The following is a 24,336-nucleotide window of genomic DNA, read 5'->3' on the forward strand; positions in this document are numbered from 1 at the left end:
TATTATTTACTATTTCTTTAACCCATTAGTGCATAGCGTCCTATTTTTAAAACGCTCGGAAAAATGGCCTTCACTTGGTGACTTTTTATTTTTTATGGTACAAATTGAAGTTGTAAACCTTTAGGTTCTTCACTAACGACACAGTTGAACAAACCTCACTTCTCTCCATCACCAGTTAGCAAACCTGACCATGACTTCACATGAAGTTGTAGGCTTCCGGAGTAGGCTGTGGTAACAGCTCAGTATCCTGGCAGCGTGCACAGAGAAAAAAGAAGAAAACATCATTTCCCACAGACCACAGAGAAAAATGTACAAGACAACAGACAAGAAAGCACTGGATGGACAAACGTGCTCGTTGTACAGGTTATTAGTACTCTTGAACGAATGGTTATGAATAATCTTGAACAAATGGTTAATCAATAATTGGTTACTCAGAAAATTTAATTACAACCCAATTAATAAAATTATTACTCAAACTAAATAATTTATGTATTTTGGTCACTCTTAGATTCGTTAAATAAAAATCAAAAAAACTTAACAAAACAAAACTTTCGAAAAAAAAAAAAAAAAAAAAAAAAAAAAAAAAAAAAAGGACGTAAGCAGTAGCATCTTGCGACTTGCTACTTGCAACGTGTTACCTCAGTGCGAAACGCGCCTTAGATTCGTTAAATAAAAATAAAAAAAACTTAACAAAACAAAACTTAAAAAAAAAAATAAATATATATCACACTAATATTTACGTAACTATGTCATTAAAATATAATACACCCGGCTCCTTAGAAGCTTGATTAATAAATTGAAAAAATAATGAAAAATCAACGAAAGTCTAAAACTGAAAAATAGTTAAACAAAACAGAAATAAATTAAAAATACTAACGTCTTTGACAACTTCTGAGACTATATCCTAAGACTGATAAAAAAAGAGAAAAAAAAGTAAAATGAAAAGAAATTGGTGTTCCTCTAAATTTTATTAAACAAAACAGAAATAAATTAAAAATACTAACGTCCTTGACAACTTCTGAGACTATATCCTAAGACTGATAAAAAAAGAGAAAAAAAAGTAAAATGAAAAGAAATTGGTGTTCCTCTAAATTTTACTGGTCTCTTTGGCAAAAATGACGACCTTTTTAAAGCCCTGGTGACGATAACAACATATTATAACATAAACACTTTAAAGCTAAAGGTGCCTAACCGACTTTCCGAAAATTGGTATCAAAAATCAAGTCATGAAATCTATGTGGTGAAGCACAGAGCTTCTTCAAATCTTCACAAGTTTTGTGGGTATCACAACATTACCAACATTCGAATTTAGTATATCTCGGACAACTTTGGCTCTGAAGTGCTCATATCCCTGTTTAGATATACACAACATTATTATAGTTATTACTGGTACCAAGAAAGGTGCCTAACCGACTTTCCGAAAATTGGTATCAAAATTCAAGTCATGAAATCTATGTGGTGAAGCACAAAGCTTCTTCAAATCTTCACAAGTTTTGTGGGTATCACAACATTACCAACATTCGACTTTAGTATATCTCGGACAACTTTGGCTCTGAAGTGCTCATATCCCTGTTTAGATATACACAACATTATTATAGTTATTACTGGTACCAGAACCATTTCTATTACTAACCCGAGATGTCTGAATACATCCTTTCCTGGAATCAGCCTCGTCATCCCCTCCCTCTTCTGAGCCAGAGTCCTCTTTGTTCCGATGTTCCTGAAAATGGCAAAAAATAAAAGCTCTCATTTTACCTGACTATTCCTCTCTGGCTCTTTAGAATTGAACAGAATATGCATTTCTTATCATTTCAAAGGCTCATTAAAAACCAGGCCACCTAAATGTAATTTTAAGGTTCAACTCATTGGATTAAGCAATATTAAGGGTTCATTTTAAATTTTGGATTAAAAATTAACCAATCAGGACTCAGTGTATAGTCAAAGTTTAAACTTTTTTGATAAAATTTGGGAAATTTCTTATTGAGAGTTATTTACAGAGGGAAACTATAACAATCAGAGTCCTTGTCCCTCTGGGAAATTTCAAATTTGTGCAGTCTTTCTGTTTCGGTTCTCACCTGAGTGATCTGTTCAGTGGTAGTCAACAATCTCGCCAAAGGATTACAACACCCAGGCAAGGTTTCCATGAGGGAAGGCCGGGCATGGGTTAGCAGGGGCTTCATGTAGTGCGAGTCAAACCGGGACCAGATCCGGGCCATCAGGGCCTTCTCGTAGGGCTCTGACTCCCGGGGCTCCTGGAATAAAGAGGGGGTGGTGAAAATTACATGAATTTTTACATAAATTTCTAAAGTTAGGTACTTACATATAAAGTTCTCAGACATCAGATATTAATTCAGGGGAAAAACTCCGGTTAATATATCTTTTTATTTTTCTTCTTCTTCTTCTTCTTTTATCAAATAAATTGAGCAAAATTGTTCAGATCAATAAATTCACAGTGAAATAAAATGTCTCAATTTCAATTGCCAAACCCGAAAAAATCTTCACCTATTATTATAAGTCAATCCATTATACTCATATGTCTGAAAATTTCTCTAAACCCTAATCCTTCTCTTTTATAATTCTTACAAAGGAACGCAGTCTCTTTCTCTTTTTGTCTTTTATGAAGTAGGTGTTCTATCAACTAACCTTGTTTTTGTCTTCACCAATGACATTGTAAGAATCCTATCTGTTTTTAGTATACCAAAACACCTTCGGAGTCTAAACAGAAACAGATAAATTAAAAATTAAAAAAACAATAAAGATTCAACTTTGAACAAAGTATAAATCGAGAATACTCAGATTTGGTCAGCTTTCGAGAATGCTTAGATCCGTTCTTGGAAAATCAAGAATCAGGGGTACAATTCTAGTCCAACATTTCCACATTTTGATTGAGAATAATCAGAACCCACAGGTTGCAAAGGGAACGTCCGATCTAATAACACTGGGATTTTCTCTTGTGTCCTGCAGGTTCTACTTGGTATTCGAAAAGGTGGAGGGAGGTCAGTTGCTGGAACGAATCCAGGAGAGGGTTCATTTCAGCGAAAAGGAGGCCAGTCAGATTGTCCGGGATTTGGCCAGTGCTCTGAGTTTCCTCCATTCGAAAGGTGAGCATTTATATTCGATAATTTAAATCTGGTTCAATACGGGGACTTTCCCTGTCCCTCAGATAGGGTACAATAATCTCACGGAAGGTTTGACAGGGGGCATAAAACCCTCCACATTCTCTGTTTGACTCAAAATAAGTCCTGAATTTTCTTCTCCATTCTCCTTCTTCTTGTAAAACGATTTGCCATGTAGATAATAGATATCCATCTACGATTTGGAGGATAACCTACGAATAGTAGGCCAGGATATTCCACCGCACTCTGTATACCTGACCGCTCCCCTACGGAACAACACGTAACCCTATGGTTACACTGAACTCATACGTCTGTTTTTAGTATACCGAAACACCTTCGTAGTCTAAACAGAAACAGATAAATTAAAAAACAATAAAGATTCAACTTTGAACAAAGAAAATCGAGAATACTCAGATTTGGTCAGCTTTCGAGAATGCTTAGATCCGCTCTTGGAAAATCAAGAATCAGGGGTACAATTCCAGTCCAACATTTCCATATTTTGATTGAGAATAATCAGAACCCACAGGTTGCAAAGGGAACGTCCGATCTAATAACATTGAGATTTTCTCTTGTGTCCTGCAGGTTCTACTTGGTATTCGAAAAGGTGGAGGGAGGTCAGTTGCTGGAACGAATCCAGGAGAGGGTTCATTTCAGCGAAAAGGAGGCCAGTCAGATTGTCCGGGATTTGGCCAGTGCTCTGAGTTTCCTCCATTCGAAAGGTGAGCATTTATATTCGATAATTTAAATCTGGTTCAATACCGGGACTTTCCCTGTCCCTCAGATAGGGTACAAGAATCTCACGGAAGGTTTGACAGGGGGCATAAAACCCTCCACATTCTCTGTTTGACTCAAAATAAGTCCTGAATTTTCTTCTCCATTCTACTTCTTCTTTATTAATGAGGATTCTCACGCAGTAACTTGAACTAAACCAAGTTTTTTAAATTTCTAGAAATGCTGGATACTTGTTCTCTGATAACTTAATACCTAATTAGGCAATTAGTCGTGGTCATATAAATCGTTTTTAAAACGATTTGAAAAACGATTTGCCATGTAGGTACCAGATACAATTATTTCTAATCATATAAATATCTACGTTGTTAAACGATTTGCCATGTAGGTAATAGATATCCATCTACGATTTGGAGGATAACCTACGAATCGTAGGCCAGGATATTCCACCGCACTCTGTATACCTGACCGCTCCCCTACGGAACAACACGTAACCCTATGGTTACACTGAACTCATACTGACACTGACTAGCGCGAGTACTCTGGAGAGAAAGTACCACATATATGAGGAGAGTTGACTGAATGCCTTTCGTGCCAACATGCGTGCTATGTGCTTAGGGCCACTGACCGGTCCTCTCAGGTCGATTTTGAACCAGAACATGACGTGATGTGATATGATAGTAGGATTAGTGTCTGTAAATTCGTTTGGAATAGGGATCTGCCACCTATCATTTCCTCATTTTAGTATCGAGTTTGGACGATATGACCTTAGCAGTAACAGTTGCCCCTATCAAACCTCTTTTTAAAAAAATATCGAATCAAATTTAAATTTAAATTCGCGGAATCTATAAACAGGGAGGAGAACAGCTAACCCTAACCAGCCTAGCTAGCTGGCAGTTTCAAAGGGTTTTCCCTACTTTTAAAGAATAAGCACAAGTCCTCACGATGGTTGACTGCGGTTCAGGACGAGCCAATTAAACATGGCTAGAGACCATCACCCCGGTTACCTATATTAAATTGGAGGTATTCTAAATTCGCTTAACACGTTCAATTAGTCCCAGCTAGTTGTATGATTTGTATGAATAAGGAACAATAGTTTAAATGACTTATAGGTAACGTACTAATTGTCAATCAATTAGCTAAAGCGTACTGGCTATGTGCTTAAGGCCACTGACCGGTCCTCTCAGGTCGATTTTGAACCAGAACATGACGTGATGTGATATGATAGTAGGATTAGTGTCTGTAAATTCGTTTGGAATAGGCACCTGCCACCTTTCATTTCCTCATTTTAGTATCGAGTTTGGACGATATATGACCTTAGCAGTAACAGTTGCCCCTATCAAACCTCTTTAAAAAAATATCGAATCAAATTTAAATTTAAATTCGCGGAATCTATAAACAGGGAGGAGAACAGCTAACCCTAACCAGCCTAGCTAATTCATATTTGATAACCTAATAGTCATGTTTACCTTTTTTGGGACTGATTCACAATCGAGCTATCAAAATATTGATGATACCCACATTACCAAGATATGGTAATGAGAAATGATGACCTATATTAAATTGGAGGCATTCTAAATTCGCTTAACACGTTCAATTAGTCCCAGCTAGTTGTATGATTTGTATGAATTAGGAACAATAGTTTAAATGACTTATAGGTAACGTACTAATTGTCAATCAATTAGCTAAAGCGTACTGAGTACTACACACGTCATTACGTGTAGGCCTTGGCCATTAATATTTCATATTTGATAACCTAATAGTCATGTTTACCTTTTTTGGGACTGATTCACAATCGAGCTATCAAAACAAATTTACGTGATGTCCCGAACTGTGAAAAACAATTATCACCTCATGTTGACACCTCCTAAAAGTGAAAAACAAACGGGACAACAGCAGGTTTTGTTTATCACCCAACACTTGACTTTATTTGGGTGATAAATAGAAATCAAGGTAAAATGTGATAAGCGATAAGGTTTCATACATTCGGTAATACTCTCGGTTATCACAAAAAAATGGGGAAACAAATGTTTTTCCCGTTTGTCGGTCGTTTGGGATGAGAACGCGACACAATGCACGTGCTACATCTCTTATCAGTACTGATTTCATATTTGATAACCTAATAGTCATGTTTACCTTTTTTGGGACTGATTCACAATCGAGCTATCAAAACAAATTTACCTGATGTCCCGAACTGTGAAAAACAATTATCACCTCATGTTGACACCTCCTAAAAGTGAAAAACAAACGGGACAACAGCAGGTTTTGTTTATCACCCAACACTTGACTTTATTTGGGTGATAAATAGAAATCAAGGTAAAATGTGATAAGCGATAAGGTTTCATACATTCGGTAATACTCTCGGTTATCACAAAAAATGGGGAAAAACATGGGGAAACAAATGTTTTTCCCGTTTGTCGGTCGTTTGGGATGAGAACGCGACACAATGCACGTGCTACATCTCTTATCAGTGTCATTCTAAGGACTTCGAAATTGAAAGTTTGGATCTGTACAAAGGATAGTCCAAATTGAATTCCTTGCTGTATGAAAGCGGCATTAGTGAGAAGATATCTAGCAAGTGATGACAGAATTGTGACGTGCTTTTTCCAATAATGTTTAAAAAACTGAAATTTTCAAAATAAAAGGGCAGTACAGTCTGCTTATTGGCCATTCAAATAAAATCTGCATACCGCTTCTTTTACCGAAAAGGTAATTACAATTTAAGAAAAAATTAAGGAAGGAAAAGCACAATTTTCCATTTAAAATAAATTAAATTTTGAAAAATAACAAAGAGGAAAAGAAATCATACTTAACAAAGCTGTCATTGTGTGGCATTTCTAGAAAAAGAAAAACATTCAAAACAAAATAAACAAAAAAGCATTCATTTGAGTTAATCTCCGATAACAAGTGATAACGGCATGGTGTTTGTTGTTAATGAAAAGAACTTTCGTGTTTTGGTCGAGTTCTAGATGGTCGTGCTGGTTAAACGCCAAGTAAATTTGGTTCAAACCTACAAAGCTGCCATTGTGTGGCATTTCTAGAAAAAGAAAAACATTCAAAACAAAATAAACAAAAAAGCATTCATTTGAGTTAATCTCTTAATTCTTCAATTCCAAGATTTGCCTTATCAAAAAATTAGAAGAGCTCGTCATTCGAGATAGAAAAACAGAAAATAATTTAATTCAAGGGCTGCAGCTATCTGTATTCGATAAGGAAGTCTAAAAAAAAGGGAAAATGAAAATTGACAACCATATCCGAACATAGATCTGCAAAAGATTCGCTACCAGGTATTCACAAAAAAATAGATCTTTTACCTAACTTTTGAACCTTTCGCCAATCTATTGGATCAACCTTAAATATTGACTCTCCTCCATTATCTAATGGGCCAGCCTTAAATATTGACTCCGCCACAAAATCCTCGGAAGTCTAAAAAAAGGGCAGATGAAAATTGACAACCATATCCGAACATAGATCTGCAAAAGATTCGCTACCAGGTATTCACAAAAAATTAGATCTTTTACTTAACTTTTGAACCTTAAATATTGACTGCGCCACAATATCTATTAGATCAACCTTAAATATTGACTCTCCTCCATTATCTAATGGGCCAGCCTTAAATATTGACTCCGCCACAAAATCCTACAAAAGTAACCTTAAATGTTGACCCTACCACAGAAGCTGGGTCAACCTTAAATTTAACCTCGGAACAGTAACTGTTAAACCAAAGCTAAGGGTATTCCTTTTTCATGATCCATCTGTAGTTCGCTATATCTATGTTCTATTTTGTGTATTGAACTGATAAACGTACGTATAGGAACGCAGACAGTTTCTAAAGTATTTTCAGTGACTAACCTTTATCACATCATATCTAACATGAATTGCTGTTTGTTTGTTCCACAGGCCATTACGATTTCCCCGAGGGGGAATGGTCCACCATCTCGGATGAGGCTAAAGATCTGATCCGCCGTCTCCTGGTGAAGGATGCGCGGAAACGTCTGAGTGCCGCCTCCGTACTGAAACACCCCTGGATCTCTACCGCCGGTACCGCCCACCGTCCCCTAGTCACACCTCAAGTCATACGACGTAACCAAAGTGCACGGGAGCTGTCCTCCTTCGCCGAGTCTGCCATGAGCGCCAACCGCGTCATTCTGCAACACTTCTCCATTTGTAAGAACCCAAAGGACGAGCAATGGTTAGCCACGCCGACTAACATGAGACTGTCCCCTCCCTCGGAAAGTCTCCTGGTACAACGACGACAACGTCTGCAGTCCCAGAGTCAATCTGACAACCTCGCATCTGCGGGACAATGTGGCAACAGCGCATCCGGTTCCAGTGTTGTCAATGTTCAGAGTCTCCTGGCGAAACTGGTCACTCCTCTGAGTGGTTGAAATCCTTCCCTCCCCTCTCCTCCACCCCCTCTCCATCGCCACCTCCTTCCCTCCTCTTATGACCTTTTGAACCTTCATCCTCAATCCTCATGTTGCTTAGTGGTAGATACTACTACCTTAATCATGGACGCCTCCATGTCAACTTGGTGGTAGATATGATCTTCAGCATCTAACTCTGTGTCAACTGGTTGGTGGATATCTTCAGGATCTACCTCTAGCGACATCGCCACCTCCTTCCCTCCTCTTATGACCTTTTGAACCTTCATCCTCAATCCTCATGTTGCTTAGTGGTAGATACTGCTACCTTAATCATGGACGCTTCCATGTCAACTTGGTGGTAGATATGATCTTCAGCATCTAACTCTGTGTCAACTGGTTGGTGGATATCTTCAGGATCTACCTCTAGCGAGGTGGTGGATATGACTAATTTCCCTTCCACATCTCTCCTAATTGATGTGACCTCCTCTTCCTTAAGTCATCTGGTCTTCACCTCTTATAAGATAAGATCGTACTTATAAGATTAGGTAGGGCTTAGGTCAGGTTAGAAACGGTTCTGAGTTGTTTTCTTCCGGCGCTTGTATTGTCGCTATTGGTCACACTGAATGGATATTACAGTTTATATTTAGATAGGAAAGGTTGGATGTAATATTCCTATATTTACGGCCCCCTGGTATCCAAACTCCCCCAGTAACTGTTCTAGCAGTTATAGCCTCATGTTGCCCTTATGTTGGTGCAAAGAAACTGCATTGGAAACAGCATGTTGATTCAAAAGAGGACTTTAACCAGCTAATCCAATGCGGATTTCAATATCTCATCAAACACAGAAAAACATCCTAAAAAAAGGACCAACAAGAAGTTTTCATAAATTCAACAGAAGACTATAAAGCCGAGTTGGTTTATCATAGGAAGCTAGACAATGAGCCCTCATGAAGCACTGGTGAGATTGCTGAAGTTATCTGAGCATTGTCTCGAATAGTTTGTGTTCAGGAAAAGTTGGTAAGGAAATATATTGGACAATAACATTCTCCCCTATGTACGAGCAAGTATTTGTCCTGCCACACTGACCAGTTTTCACATTCGCCAATCAACACCAAATCTCTTCAATATGTCACGGGGAGATGAAGAAACATGCCAATACTCTATAGTACATTTCCTTGTTTTTTTTTTTAAACACTCAATCAAAGCTCAAGCTAGGTTTTTATTTTTGAATCAATACCTATATTAGAATTAAATAAAAAAAAAATCAGCAGCTAAATAATATTAAATGACATTATTTCCAGTCATCCCGTCCGTACAGGTATTGTTAGATCAGATGCAATCATGCAATCCCCGACTTATATAAGTCTCAGTAAAAAACGATGTCTGTTGAAGTCAAATTCTATTCTGAAATAAAAACTCCCGACTTTTTGAGTGCCAAAATCTTCAGATCATTTTGTAATGAAAACCATATCAAATATTTCACATAAATAGATATGAATAAGTAGACAGATCAATACCGACACACGCGAAAAGTCCCGCTACCCGCATTGTCTCATTTGTCTGTCAATGAGACATGTTCTATTTCTCGCCTTGAACTCACGCGACTTATTTGATATTTGCAAAAACAACAGGTACCTCTCTACGGTATGTTTGTACTTGAATGACTGAAACAATATATCGTGTGATTTCATTGGTACAAACCTTCATGTATAATTCGCAGTCGAATATGTAGCTTTTGATTGGCAAATATCTGATACGGTGTTCACTACGTGCCATATAGCAAAGCGACAAAGTAACATAGTACTTCTGCGTTAGTGGTTATCAAACTCGAATTCATATCACTCCAGAACCAGGGCTGAGCAAATATCCCCTTGTATTCCAGTGTGGCTAAATAGCGGGGCATTTAAATCGCCGATCTACCTCAGGTTTATCTCCTAGGTTAGGAACCACTGTAATTCTAAGTGATAGGTATTCGTGATGTGTATTGGATTTGCAAAGTCACAATCATACATATTCTCTCCAGGGCTTGACAATTCGTAGCATACTGTCATGGCTAGCCTTGTCAGATAGTTGTGGGGGGTTAGTATGGGTTCACGGGAGGGCACTCACTTGATGTCAATCAGTGGCTGACCTCTTGTTTGAAGGCCCCCGTGTTCTCCTCTTCTGGGTAGATTAACCCTTGGAGTGATCTGTTTTCATTTGATCCATTTCCCTGTTGTCCTCTTAACTGTTATATTTATTCCATCTCAGACTAATCCTTTGATCCTATCTGATATACTCTGATGACATCCCTTTTCCACATTTAGTTTTTCATTTCTTCTTCCATTTTGTTACCTTGAGAATGACTCGCCTTAGTTTTTCCTTTTTGAACAATTGCAACAGCATTTACGTTTTCCTTGAGGTTTTTTTTTTGTCCTGTGTATATTTTCCTTTTCATTCTTTGTTGGTTTATTATTTCTGTCTTAGTCATTCCCCTTGCTTGTTGATTAGGCGGTTTTGGGTTCAATCCTGCTTGAGAGATGAAATTTCTACCTCACTCATCTGATGGTTCATTTCCATGAATGTCACATCACGGGTACAACTGATCATATAGAATGAAATACCATTTGGGAGAAGTTACTCTTGTTATCATATCATTTAATGTAAGGATGGTAGAGTTTACTAATTAGGAAACAAGACTTGCTATGTACTTCATTCAATACTCCTAGGTGAAAATAAAATCTGAGATTGGAAAGTATGTTCTTATGAACTTAATGTGTTGACATCAGTAGAGTTGGAAGCTCTCTAAATGGATGGATTAAAAAAAAAATTGCTTGCTTGATATTCCAAGTCAAATATATTTTATTTGTAACATAAAATAAGTATTAATATTTTGCTTATTAATGAAAGCAAAGAGACTGGAGGAATGGGAACAAACCCTAAAATTGGACCATCCTTAAAAATTCATAGAAAATTTTATAATTGCCTACCTGTGAACTGTGAATACACACACGCGTATATTTTGTCTAGAACTAGAAACTAATCAGTGTTACCTTTATACCTAATCTATTTTTAGTTTATCCTACATATTTTATCACCGCTATTGGAGGAATGGGAACAAACCCTAAAATTGGACCATCCTTAAAAATTCATAGAAAATTTGATAATTGCCTACCTGTGAACTGTGAATACACACACGTGTATATTTTGTCTAGAACTAGAAACTAATCAGTGTTACCTTTATACCTAATCTATTTTTAGTTTATCCTACATATTTTATCACCGCTACAGATTACGAATTTTGATGGATAAAAATAGTCAAAATAATCGATTTTTTTTCTCTCTATTTTCCGGCATCGAACTTGGGCCTTCTGTGTGGCACTCATATCACTTTTTTTTTCGATGACTAAGTGTTTTTCTCATATGAAAAGGTTCCTTTGTTAATTGAAATTGGCAAACACGTCACCCTAATAAAAAAATTATCACAAGGACCTAGATTTTAATTAGGGTCAGCTCTTCCGGAACTGATAATATTGATATTCCTGAGGGAAGGGAGGGCAAAGTCCACTATTTCAAAATGAGGTTTGGGAAAGGAGTGGGAGAGAGGTCAATTATTTCGATATGAGAAACAGGGAGGGGGAGAGAAGCAAAAAAGGGAAGAATTAGTAACGAAGAGGACAGGCAAGGTTATTGATAAGATAACAGCCAAGCCTATGGCAACATTTTTATCATTTTTGTGTTGTTTTCGTGTTTTACTTTGTAATTACTCACGAGGTTCAGAGATGATTGGCTAGTTGGGTGGAAGGGGATGCACCAGAGATCAAATTCCACTGTAAAAAGAAACATTTCAAGAGGTCCGATTTGTCAAAATTTTGGTGGCTTCTAGCGGGGCGGGGAGAAAGGGGATGTTGCAAAAATTTAGGACTTAAAATAATAATTCAGTTCTATCTGGTTTTCCGACTGTTATACGTAGAATTTAGATTTAAACATGCTGCCATAAAAAAACTAGCCCTTTTTTTACGAAATGTTTGTATTCAAAAGTCTCTTCCACTGGTCCCGGGATTCAAATTAGCAAGTTTTGGATCAAAAATATATATCGTGGTATTCCAACGACTGAAGAGTTTGGTTAACTGATCCTCTCCCTCTCACAAACAACTTAAAAAGACAAGGAATTGAAACAACACAAAATAGCATGAAAGCGAGTAAAGCAAGCAAACCCAAGGTAAAAACGTCCCAATGAGGAAATAGAAAAAAAAGTGGATCCTTATTTCAGGCTCAGAAAAGCACTTTTGCATCTAAGAAAATATATTAGACCAAAAAAAAAAAGGTCATAGAGATAAGTTCTGCAGTCATACTAACCAGATGATAAACCCCCGAAATAGGTACTCACTCGTATGAAGGGGTGAAATATAAGCAAAAGAGCCATGAGAGATTGAAATATAAGCAAAATTTGTTCACACTTGAGAAAATTCCCTTCCGTGATCTTTCCCTGTCCTAAGTCATAATCATAACCAAACATGCTTGATATTTAATATGATATCAGAAATAACTGACTTGTAGTAGTATAAAATGATCAGAATAATATCACCAAATAAAAATAAATAAATAAATCGACTACATATTGAGAGCAAAAGCCCTTGCCTACCATTTTCATCATTAGACTACAAACAAAACCGTCTATGTACATGTACAGCAAGGTACCTACTATAAATGAATAGCCAGTAATTAGTTCAATGTATTCCATATTCAAACTAACTACTTACAAATGATAAGCTCATTTTACAAACAATATTACACTGTCATTGCACAAAATCAAAATGATCTACACAACTCCTGCCGGGAGTAAGTCGGGATTTTCTGCTTCTCTTTTGCTCCTACATAGGAAGGAAGGGGATTTTAATAGCAAAATTTCTCTCCGCCTCTCTGGAAAACAGAAAATTCACAAAAGCGTCAAGGTGAGAGAAATGTTGACATGGCCCCACGCAGTCCTGGAATAGGAGGGAGAATATTACTGTCGTTTGATAATGTAGAAACAGTAGTCTGGCTAGGGGACGTTAAACAGGGAGTAGACCAGCCTAGTCTGTCTGGGGGACTTTAAACAGGGAGTAGATTGCGTGAAGAAGAGAAAAATCCGCAAGCAAACACAATAACAAGTTGCGAAAGAAATCAGGGGTTGCGATATGGCGATAGCGTCAGGAGTTTCTCAACTGTGGGAAAAATGCCGAATTGCGTGAAGAAGAGAAAAATCCACTAGCAAACACAATAACAAGTTGCGAAAGAAATCAGGGGTTGCGATATGGCGATAGCGTCAGGAGTTTCTCAACTGTGGGAAAAATGCCGTTTATTTAAAGAAATATAAAAGTGTACAATATACAGTATAAATGGGTGAAAACTTCAAAGAGAACTAGTTGTCCACATTTTAGAAACGCCTGACACATATGGGCGTAAACGCAAATGCATCCAGAACAAACGTATTATTGTTACATATTATGATACTGTTATACCCGTTAAATGTGCAGCCGCATGCAGTTTTCATTATACCAGTCTGATTTGCCCTTGCTAAAGAAATAGCAAAGGTTGAGTGCGAAGGGCATCCACTTGTAAAATTTGTAGCCAAAACCAAATGTCAGCCCAAAGCAATCACCCTAGTTAGGGCTGATTGAGAAGCTGACGAAAAACACCGACCCCGTCTGTGCACGGAAAAAGGAGAAGAATAGAGATGACGTAGAAACACACTTACCTCAAGCTCAAGCCGTGAGCATGAAAGCGTGAGGTTAGTGTAGCTATCATGAACGAAATCACCTACTATACCTATTATGGGAGAACTTTGAAAATACATTTTTATTTTGTCAGTAAAAAATCCTTTATGAGACAGTAAAAACAAACTCACCAGCAAAGAACAGCATGTGCTGAAAGTTAAGAGGTATCTTTGGTTTCCTAGTTTTCATTATTTTATTACATAGGTTATGTTTTTTCTTAGGAAGGTTTAGTTCAGTGAAAACACCAGAATAATCAGAGTTCAGGAAAAAAGAAGAAATGAGATATTGTATGAAAACAAAATACCTAATCCAGAGATAAGATAAGGAAAAATATATTTAGGCTTACTGCTCAGTGGCGTATAAAAATAGAAAGTAAAAAGTAAAAATGGGATCCAAGTTCTTGAACATAAGGATGTTTCATACTGTTTCACATTTTGCAATGCCCAGGGACCAAGGAGCATTTATAATTTTAAGGATTGACTATGGAAGAGAAAGCAGCATTGCAACATAGTTTTAACAAGGAAACTTTGTGTCCTTAAAAACACTATTAACTCATGTACCTTAGGAATTGAATCAAGGAATTAAAATTATAAAGAATTCAATGTAGGAATTAAAATCCTTTAAATCGGATTTTAAAGAAGGAGGAAGAAAAAAAACTTTCAGATCTGATCAAACAATAAGGCCAGCCACTCACTATAAGGTAGACCTGACAGGTACACCTGATCAGGTTCGCTTGTCAGGTCTACCTGATACTGAGTGGCTGGCCCAAGTATTTAAGTGTACGCCACTAACTTATTTTCTGCTTACTCGTGTTTATACACATCTGTAACTCTTTCAATACAAAATTACAAATTGCGTACATGTGAATCTATCATATGCTTCAATTGAATACTTAGATAAAAAGCCTAAGCAATGATTCGATATTATTTTTATCATAGGTATACGAGGACTGTGAAAATGCCGTTTTTTTAAAGAAATATAAAAGTGTACAATATACAGTACAAATGGGTGAAAACTTCAAAGAGAACTAGTTATCCACATTTTAGAAACCCCTGACACATATGGGCGTAAATGCAAATGCATCCAGAACAAACGTATTATTGTTACATATTATGATACTGTTGTACCCGTTAAATGTGCAGCCGCATGCAGTTTTCATTATTTTATTACATAGGTTATGTTTTTTCTTAGGAAGGTTTAGTTCAGTGAAAACACCAGAATAATCAGAGTTCAGGAAAAAAGAAGAAATGAGATATTGTATGAAAACAAAATACCTAATCCAGAGATAAGATAGGGAAAAATATATTTAGGCTTACTGCTCAGTGGCGTATAAAAATAGAAAGTAAAAAGTAAAAATGGGATCCAAGTTCTTGAACATAAGGATGTTTCATACTGTTTCACATTTTGCAATGCCCAGGGACCAAGGAGCATTTATAATTTTAAGGATTGACTATGGAAGAGAAAGCAGCATTGCAACATAGTTTTAACAAGGAAACTTTGTGTCCTTAAAAACACTATTAACTCATGTACCTTAGGAATTGAATCAAGGAATTAAAATTATAAAGAATTCAATGTAGGAATTAAAATCCTTTAAATCGGATTTTAAAGAAGGAGGAAGAAAAAAAACTTTCAGATCTGATCAAACAATAAGGCCAGCCACTCACTATAAGGTAGACCTGACAGGTACACCTGATCAGGTTCGCTTGTCAGGTCTACCTGATACTGAGTGGCTGGCCCAAGTATTTAAGTGTACGCCACTAACTTATTTTCTGCTTACTCGTGTTTATACACATCTGTAACTCTTTCAATACAAAATTACAAATTGCGTACATGTGAATCTATCATATGCTTCAATTGAATACTTAGATAAAAAGCCTAAGCAATGATTCGATATTATTTTTATCATAGGTATACGAGGACTGTTATACTTCATAACCTTATTAATAATACGAATCAGAGGCAAGAAAATAAATTCCCAGTGAAATGGGGATTGTTTTCTTCTTTAAAGGAAAGGAGAGATAAGGGAAGGGTAACAAGAGGTTATTTGACTTCAATATCCAAAACAAGGAAGTTCCAAAATTTGCAACATTAGAAAATTGTCTAACTTCTAGGGTACACTTAGAAAAGCTTAATTAGGTTGAAAATAGCATATAAAATACTTAAACTAGCGCGAGTACTCTGGAGAGAAAGTACCACATATATGAGGAGAGTTGACTGAATGCCTTTCGTGCCAACATGCCTGCTATGTGCTACAGGGAGTATACCAGTCTGAATTGCCCTTGCTAAAGAAATAGCAAAGGTTGAGTGCGAAGGGCATCCACTTGTAAAATTTGTAGCCAAAACCAAATGTCCAGCATTGCAGCATAGTTTTAACAAGGAAACTTTGTGTCCTTAAAAACACTATTAAGTCATGTAACTTAGGAATTAAGTCAAGGAATTAAAATTATAAAGAATTCAATGTAGGAATTAAAATCCTTTAAATCGGATTTTAAAGAAGGAGGAAGAAAAAAAACTTTCGTCAGACTAATCCTTTGATCCTATCTGATATACTCTGATGACATCCCTCTTCCAACATTTAGTTTTTAATTTCTTCTTCCATTTTGTTACCTTGAGAATGACTCGCCTTAGTTTTTCCTTTTTGAACAATTCCAACAGCATTTACGTTTTCCTTGAGAAGGTTTTTTTTTTTGTCCTGTGTATATTTTCCTTTTGATTCTTTGTTGGTTTATTATTTCTGTCTTAGTCATTCCCCTTGCTTGTTGATTAGTAGAGAATGACTCGCCTTAGTTTTTCCTTTTTGAACAATTCCAACAGCATTTACGTTTTCCTTGAGAAGGTTTTTTTTTTGTCCTGTGTATATTTTCCTTTTGATTCTTTGTTGGTTTATTATTTCTGTCTTAGTCATTCCCCTTGCTTGTTGATTAGCCGGGTTTGGGTTCAATCCTGCTTGAGACGTGAAATTTCTACCTCACTCGTCTGATGGTTCATTTCCATGAATGTCACATCACGGGTACAACTGATCATATAGAATGAAATGCCATTTGGGAGAAGTTACTCTTGTTATAATATCATTTAATGTAAGGATGGTAGAGTTTACTAATTAGGAAACAAGACTTGCTGTGTACTTCATAATTCAATAGTTTCAATACTCCTAGGTGAAAATACCAGTCAAATAAAATCTGAGATTGGAAAGTATGTTCTTATGAACTTAATGTGTTAGTTTGACATAAGTAGAGTTGGAAGCTCTCTAAATGGATGGATTAAAAAGAAAATTGCTTGCTTGATATTCCAAGTCAAATATATTTTATTTGTAACATAAAATAAGTATTAATATTTTGCTTATTAAAGAAAGCAAAGAGAAGGTAACATCATTCGATTCAAATTGAATTCCTTATTTTTCGATTCAAGCCCCTAGGACGCTGTGCGGCCCAAAAATAACTCAGAATCCGTTCAAATTTTTGGGTCCAATCCTGCTTGAGACATGAAATTTCTACCTCACTCGTCTGATGGTTCATTTCCATGAATGTCACATCACGGGTACAACTGATCATATAGAATGAAATACCATTTGGGAGAAGTTGCTCTTGTTATCATATCATTTAATGTAAGGATGGTAGAGTTTACTAATTAGGAAACAAGACTTGCTGTGTACTTCATAATTCAATACTCCTAGGTGAAAATAAAATCTGAGATTGGAAAGTATGTTCTTATGAACTTTAATGTGTTGACATCAGTAGAGTTGGAAGCTCTCTAAATGGATGGATTAAAAAAAATTGCTTGCTTAATATTCCAAGTCAAATATATTTTATTTATAACATAAAATAAGTATTAATATTTTGCTTATTAAAAAAGCAAAGAGAAGGTAACATCATTCGATTCAAATTGAATTCCTTTTTTTTTTTTTCATTCAAGCCCCTAGGACGCTGTGGGGAGAGGGAGAGAGGTCAATTATTTCGATATGAGAAACAGGGAGGGGGAGAGAAGCAAAAATGGGAAGAATTAGTAACGAAGAGGACAGGCAAGGTTATTGATAAGATAACAGCCAAGCCTATAGCAACATTATCATTTTTGTGTTGTTTTCGTGTTTTACTTTGTAATTACTCACGAGGTTCAGAGATGATTGGCTAGTTGGGTGGAAGGGATGCACCAGAGATCAAATTCCACTGTAAAAAGAAACATTTCAAGAGGTCCGATTTGTCAAAATTTTGGTGGCTTCTAACGGGGCGAGGAAAAAGGGGATGTTGCAAATATTTAGGACCTAAAATAATACTTAGGTTTTCCGACTGTTATACGTAGAATTTAGATTTAAACATGCTGCCATAAAAAAACTAGCCCTTTTTTACGAAATGTTTGTATTCAAAAGTCTCCCCCACTGGTCCCGGAATTCAAACTAGCAATTTTTGGATCAAAAATGTATATCGTGGTATTCCAACGACTGAAGAGTTTGGTTAATTGATCCTCTCACAAACAACTTATAAAGACAAGGAATTGAAACAACACAAAATAGCATGAAAGCGAGTAAAGCAAGCAAACCCAAGGTAAAAATGTCCCAATGAGGAGATAGGAAAAAAAAGTGGATCCTTATTTCAGGCTCAGAAAAGCACTTTTGCATCTAAGAAAATATATTAGACCAAAAAAAGGGTCATAGAGATAAGTTATGCAGTCATACTAACCAGATGATAAACCCCGAAAAAGGTACTCACTCGTATGAAAGGGGTGAAATATAAGCAAAAGAGCCATGAGAGATTGAAATATAAGCAAAATTTGTTCACACTTGAGAAAATTCAATTCCGTGATCTTTCCCTGTCATAATCATAACCAAACATGCTTAATATTTAATATGATATCAGAAATAACTGACTTGTAGTAGTATAAAATGATCAGAATAATATCACCAAATAAAAATTAATAAATAAATCGACTACATATCAAGAGCAAAAGCCCTTGCCTACCATTTTCATACTTAGACTACAAACAAAACCGTCTATGTACACCAAGGTACCTACTATAAATGAATAGCCACTAATTAGTTCAATGTATTCCATATTCAAACTACCTACTTACAAATGATAAGCTCATTTTACAAACAATATTACACTGTCATTGCACAAAATCAAAATGATCTACAGTCTACACCACTCCTGCCGGGAGTAAGTCGGGATTTTCTGCTTCTCTTTTGCTCCTACATAGGAAGGAAGGAAGGGGATTTTAATAGCAAAATTTCTCTCCGCCTCTCTGGAAAACAGAAAATTCACAAAAGCGTCAAGGTGAGAGAAATGTTGTGAAATTTCTCCAGTGATTTTCCCAAGCAAGCAAAGGTTAAGACAAACGTAAGAGTCGATTGCGTGATTTCTTACAAAGGAACGCAACGGTCAGTTAATCCCCGACATAAGTCTCTTTCTCTTTTATGAAGTAGGTGTTCTATCAACTAACCTTGTTTTTGTCTTCACCAATGACATTGTAAGAATCCTTGAGAAGGCAAGAATGGAATAAGAAATGGGTGCAATCAAAATCGAATGTTAAACCAAAATCATAGGGAAGGGAGGATGTTAGTCAATTACACAAAACAATCCTTTGTTGGTAAACAATTTTCAAACAAATTGGGAGAAAATTTTAGCTAAATAAATTTGAGATAATTGTGCATCTAATTGAATGGAAAACTGGTATTACCCACAAACTTGTAGCTTTAACCAATGCTAAAATTGGTTAGAGCAATTCTAACATTCAAAACCGTCACATAGATTGGTTAGGAGAGGTATAATGGACAAGTGAAAATGGTAAAGTAAAAGAAACACCATAAAAGTAGGTGAGAAACCCTTCAATAATGTATGTACCGTTAAGTGAAGCAAAAGGTTAAGAAAGAGGTAACTCTACCCCAGTGGCGTAGCGTGGTCTAAATTCAAGTGTAAGGCGTGTTGGGCTTATGCACAGGTCTACCAAGTCCCATCCCCATCACAGTACATGCCATTAATATTTATGGGCATTAGAGTGAACTTTTGAGTTGTATGGCCGCCATACACGCCATACATACACGCTACGCCACTGCTCTACCCTAAAGGTAGGTAAAGGTAACTTACCCTATACGTGGGTAAAGCCTCTGTCTCCTCATCTACTCCAACTCTGAAAATAAAACACAACTCAATGAATAACGATGTCACCCGTTTTTACTGCTATTTCTCTAAAAGGGATTTTTAGCTTTACCACAATTAATTCAGGATTGGATTGGTTTTTAAATGAATTTTATAGGATCAAGTAGAAGGAACACTCCATTTTCAAGGGGTGTAAAGGCTAACCTGTGCCCTTGGGATCAAAAAGACAAAAAGAGATTGAACACAAGAACAAAATACCCATGTACAACATACTTACTTTTAATTAAAATTCTATTTAAGTTCATGCCCACCTCCCCAGCCCAAACACTAACTGAATCAAACACACACTAAGGGAAAAGAGAAACAATTACATAAGTACCTATGTCAAAGTTTTTACATAAATTACAAATCAATAACAAACTTACCCTTTTCAAAGAATAACCAGCATGGAAAATGATGGGAGGCAGAATGGAGTCCGAGGAGAGATTGTTGTATGTGTAGTGAGCTTGACACATACCACAGAACAGGACTGCGACTACACCTAAAGGGGAAAAAGGGAATAAAAGTTCTTATCAGGTTACTGTTGGCCCTACTTACATATACCAATACACTTGACTTGAGGGGAAATTATATTAGGAATTTGAAGTAGTAACCTTAGTTGTAATTGTAAGTTTAGGTTAGCATGGTGTACTACCGCACTGACATTATACCCTGGCTAAGAAAACAATCCCACTTTATTTGTTTCTTATACATACTTAGGTATAGTTTTTTATACACAGGTATAGAGAAAGATGAGTATTTCACCAATCACCGCCGCGCCGTTTTTTTTTTTTTTTTTTGAAGCAATGAAAAAACTGCTACATTAGACTCCTGTGGTCTGTGTAGTAGCATGCCGACGATATGGTATGTCGCTCATCAGATGGGCGATAAGAGACATTACTTCCCACTTAGGTGCTGGATCAACAACTCAACACAAGTAAACGAGAAAGTAAACTTTGCAATCAAAATATGAGTGAAAAATTCAAGAGGACTTACCTGTAAGATCCGAGGCCTCAGCAATGAGGAAAGTAGAGTAGGACATGAGAACAAACAGGGCCGACTCCAGCAGAGGGAAATCTCTCACCCTGGTAAACTTGGTCAGGAAAGCTGTCAGACATCCCATGATAGCCCCGATGAATAGGGACAGAGAGAAAATACCGATGAAATCTCCAACAGCTAATAGGAAAGCATTGGCTTCGAATCCTCCTGTGCCAGATTGGTATCTTTCGCCATAGTTCTGAATAGCACTGTGAAATGCAGAAGTAGAAAGATATAAGTATTATAAGTATCAATTTGTAACAAAAGAACAGAGTTTTAAACTATTTAGTTTGTACTATGAAACTTTTGAACAAAAGTCTGATATTTTTCAAGCGATTTAATGGAGGAAAATGTAACAACAGAGGTCTTACCATCCCAAAACCAAAGAGAGGAGAATTAAACAAAAGAACAGAGTTTTAAACTATTTAGTTTGTACTATGAAACTTTCGAACAAAAGTCTGATATTTTTCAAGCGATTTAATGGAGGAAAATGTAACAACAGAGGTCTTACCATCCCAAAACCAAAGAGAGGAGAATGGGATTAGAGAAAGCCAGACGTTCCCAGAACGAACCTTATCTGTTTAAGATGTTTGCCTTGGTAGGAATCAATGTTAGACCTAAACCTTACTAAGGGCAGGCACACTATCTTCCAAGCTAACTAGCCTGGCATAAGTCTGATCTCATTTATTCATATCATCCAAAAGTTCATTTCTTACCCAGATAATACAATGGCCACTGCATCATTGAGAACACTCTCACCAAACACCAGAGCGTACAAGTTAACATCAACTTTCAAATCATTGAAGATAGCAAGGATTGTGAGAGGATCTGTGGGAGAAATGAGGGCCCCAAAGTAGAGAGAGTCCAGAAATGTGAAGCCACTCTTCAAATTGGGTACCAGTTGTAAGAAGACATACATTAAAGTTCTGAAAAAGACAATTAAATTGGGTAATAATTGAGAAGAAAGAGGAAATCAGTAATATTTATTGAGGTCATTTTTGTTATAAAGGAATAGTAGGTAAAGCTCTGTATTTTCTTCAATCTTTTATGAGTATCTACCTATTTTTTCCTGCCCACTAAAAGTAAAGTTGATACTTACCCAATCACAAATGATGAAATAGTGGTACCAATCAGTGCAAACGTTAAAATAGCACCCAGATTTTTGAAGAAATATTTCTGAAAACAAATGAGACAGAAATAAGAGATTGAACATTATTTATTGTATGGATTTTATTTTCAAATTGGATACAGTTACAATATTACAAAAGTTTTAAAACATAATTAAAGAGACTCAGAGATCTATAGATTATGAGTGTGTAGCCATATTTTGCCATCAGGTGTTAAATTTTGCAGGTCTTCTAAGGTTTCCCTGATATGACAAGATGGGGCAGTCATTGAGAATATGATTCCTGGAGAGTCATTGAGAATATGATATGATTCATGCCAAACTGTCTTGGAGATTGAACACGAGAACAAAATACCCATGTACAACATACTTTTAATTAAAATTCTATTTAAGTTCATGCCCACCTCCCAAGCCCAAACACTAACTGAATCGAACACACAATAAGGGAAAAGAGAAACAATTACATAAGTACCTGTGTCAAAGTTTTTACATAAATTACAAATCAATAACAAACTTACCCTTTTCAAAGAATAACCAGCATGGAAAATGATGGGAGGCAGAATAATGTTGAAGAATATCTCTGGATCAAATGTAGCCTGGAAATGAGGTGAAAATTCATTGTTTTTATAACTTAATAGGTAGGGATAGGAACCTATACCTATGGGAAGGAGCTAAATGAAAATTAGGTTCAAGAAAAAATAATGAAGTAAGTAGTTATGATTGTTAAGGGGAAAGAAATCCTCCTGAAAATAACCAATTCTCAGTTTGACAATCACTTAATAACTGGTTGCAACAGTATCCAAGGCATTCATTTGAAATTTTGAAGTACAAACCTTACCTAAAATGTTGGATCAACCTGAGATGCTGAAAACTTACTTTTAGATCAATTTCATTATTTTCAAGATCCACAATCTCTCCTCTAAATCTGTAGCCATATGTCTTGTTGATATTGGATGCTCCCTTGACCGGAAACTTAAGCCAAAGTGTGTCTGGAGGAAGTGACAGCTGATGCAGTTGACTAGAGTTCTCCGGAACAACAGGTATATGCAGTAATGGTGTGGTACTACCTGTGTATCTGATCAGTGCTCCAACAATAAGACCTGTAACAAACAGATTAAAAAATTATAGGTTACTAGATACTAGCTATGGATTTGTTACTCATAGAAGAGAGATGGACAAGAGGAGAATTGGTATCAGGTACACAAATAGATTTAGTTTGAAGACTAGCAATCCAGTGGACCCCATATTTAATACAATGCTGCCTTAACACTGCTTTGAGAGTACATTGGATCACACCAAACTTACCATAAATCACAGCAAGTCCAGTCTCATGAAGAAATCTCAGTCTACGATGTTTGAATAACCAAATGGTAAGTACAGTTAGGGTAAGTAGAAATGTATACAGAAGCAAGTTGAGACTGTCAAGTCTATGTGCAAGCTGTGCTTTGGCATCAAGTTCAATGTCTGTGGCAGTGCCTTGAGCAAAAGCCAGGCAGTAAGTTAGGACAACTGCTGACAGTATGTGAACGGCCATTATGACTGTTGCACCACCAAACACACTGTACTTTTAAAGGTACGTGAAGGTAACTTACCCTATATGTGGGTAAAGCCTCTGTCTCCTCATCTACTCCAACTCTGAAAATAAAACACAACTCAATGAATAACTATGTCACCCGTTTTTACTGCTATTTCTCTAAAAGGGATTTCTAGCTTTACCACAATTAGTTCAGGATTGGATTGGTTTTTAAATTAATTTTATAGGATCAAGTAGAAGGAACACTCCATTTTCAAGGAGTGTAAAGGCTAACCTGTGCCCTTGGGATCAAAAAGACAAGCATTTTTAGTCATAAATAAATTGTCTTTCAACAAAATTGGAGTGGTACTTGTTTTCCATACAACGCAATAGTTAAAATAGACCTTCACAAGCTTACCGAATATCCATGTATTCACTCTGCAAATCAAGAAATTGGATAAACTTACGGTATTCTAAACCAGTGCAGGAGTTGTATAGTGGCTCCCCCCTGTACGACTACAGTGACTATTACAATGAGGGAGGTTGTGGTTAACATGGCTTGACGAGCATCCGACACTGTG

General features: G+C 36.5%; 1 protein-coding gene and 3 long non-coding RNA genes across 4 annotated transcripts; all 4 read right to left on the reverse strand.

Annotated features, from left to right (window-relative positions):
- Positions 1-1,470: 1,470 nt before the first annotated feature.
- LOC103506407 (sodium/hydrogen exchanger 6) lies at positions 1,471-23,813 on the reverse strand. Its single transcript, XM_026821463.1, has 11 exons — positions 23,548-23,813; positions 23,119-23,342; positions 22,761-22,838; positions 22,216-22,292; positions 21,833-22,042; positions 21,075-21,325; positions 20,465-20,580; positions 20,244-20,250; positions 20,028-20,068; positions 2,076-2,252; positions 1,471-1,720 (listed from the first exon to the last, which is right to left on the reverse strand). The coding sequence occupies exons 1-11, from the start codon at positions 23,774-23,776 to the stop codon at positions 1,574-1,576; spliced, it is 1,557 nt and encodes a 518-aa protein (XP_026677264.1). The 5' UTR covers positions 23,777-23,813; the 3' UTR covers positions 1,471-1,573.
- Positions 6,863-7,591, reverse strand: LOC113466245. Its single transcript, XR_003390698.1, has 2 exons — positions 7,380-7,591; positions 6,863-7,235 (listed from the first exon to the last, which is right to left on the reverse strand). It is a non-coding gene; the product is annotated as an uncharacterized LOC113466245 (long non-coding RNA).
- LOC113466241 lies at positions 7,768-11,083 on the reverse strand. The gene is made up of 2 exons (XR_003390693.1): positions 8,634-11,083; positions 7,768-8,445 (listed from the first exon to the last, which is right to left on the reverse strand). It is a non-coding gene; the product is annotated as an uncharacterized LOC113466241 (long non-coding RNA).
- LOC113466242 lies at positions 16,767-17,885 on the reverse strand. Its single transcript, XR_003390694.1, has 2 exons — positions 17,445-17,885; positions 16,767-16,917 (listed from the first exon to the last, which is right to left on the reverse strand). It is a non-coding gene; the product is annotated as an uncharacterized LOC113466242 (long non-coding RNA).
- Positions 23,814-24,336: the final 523 nt, after the last annotated feature.

Source organism: Diaphorina citri, unplaced genomic scaffold, assembly GCF_000475195.1.
Source record: "Diaphorina citri unplaced genomic scaffold, Diaci psyllid genome assembly version 1.1 scaffold233, whole genome shotgun sequence".
Taxonomy (NCBI): Eukaryota; Metazoa; Arthropoda; class Insecta; order Hemiptera; family Psyllidae; genus Diaphorina; species Diaphorina citri.

Coding starts and splice junctions, on each gene's coding strand:
- LOC103506407 (XM_026821463.1), bottom strand. CDS start 23,776: ATGGCCGTTCACATACTGTCAGCAGTTGTCCTAACTTACTGCCTGGCT. Junction 21,326..21,832: donor GTGGCCATTGTATTATCTGG/GTAAGAAATGAA, acceptor TGCATTTCACAG/TGCTATTCAGAACTATGGCG. Junction 1,721..2,075: donor CCACTGAACAGATCACTCAG/GTGAGAACCGAA, acceptor TGCCATTTTCAG/GAACATCGGAACAAAGAGGA.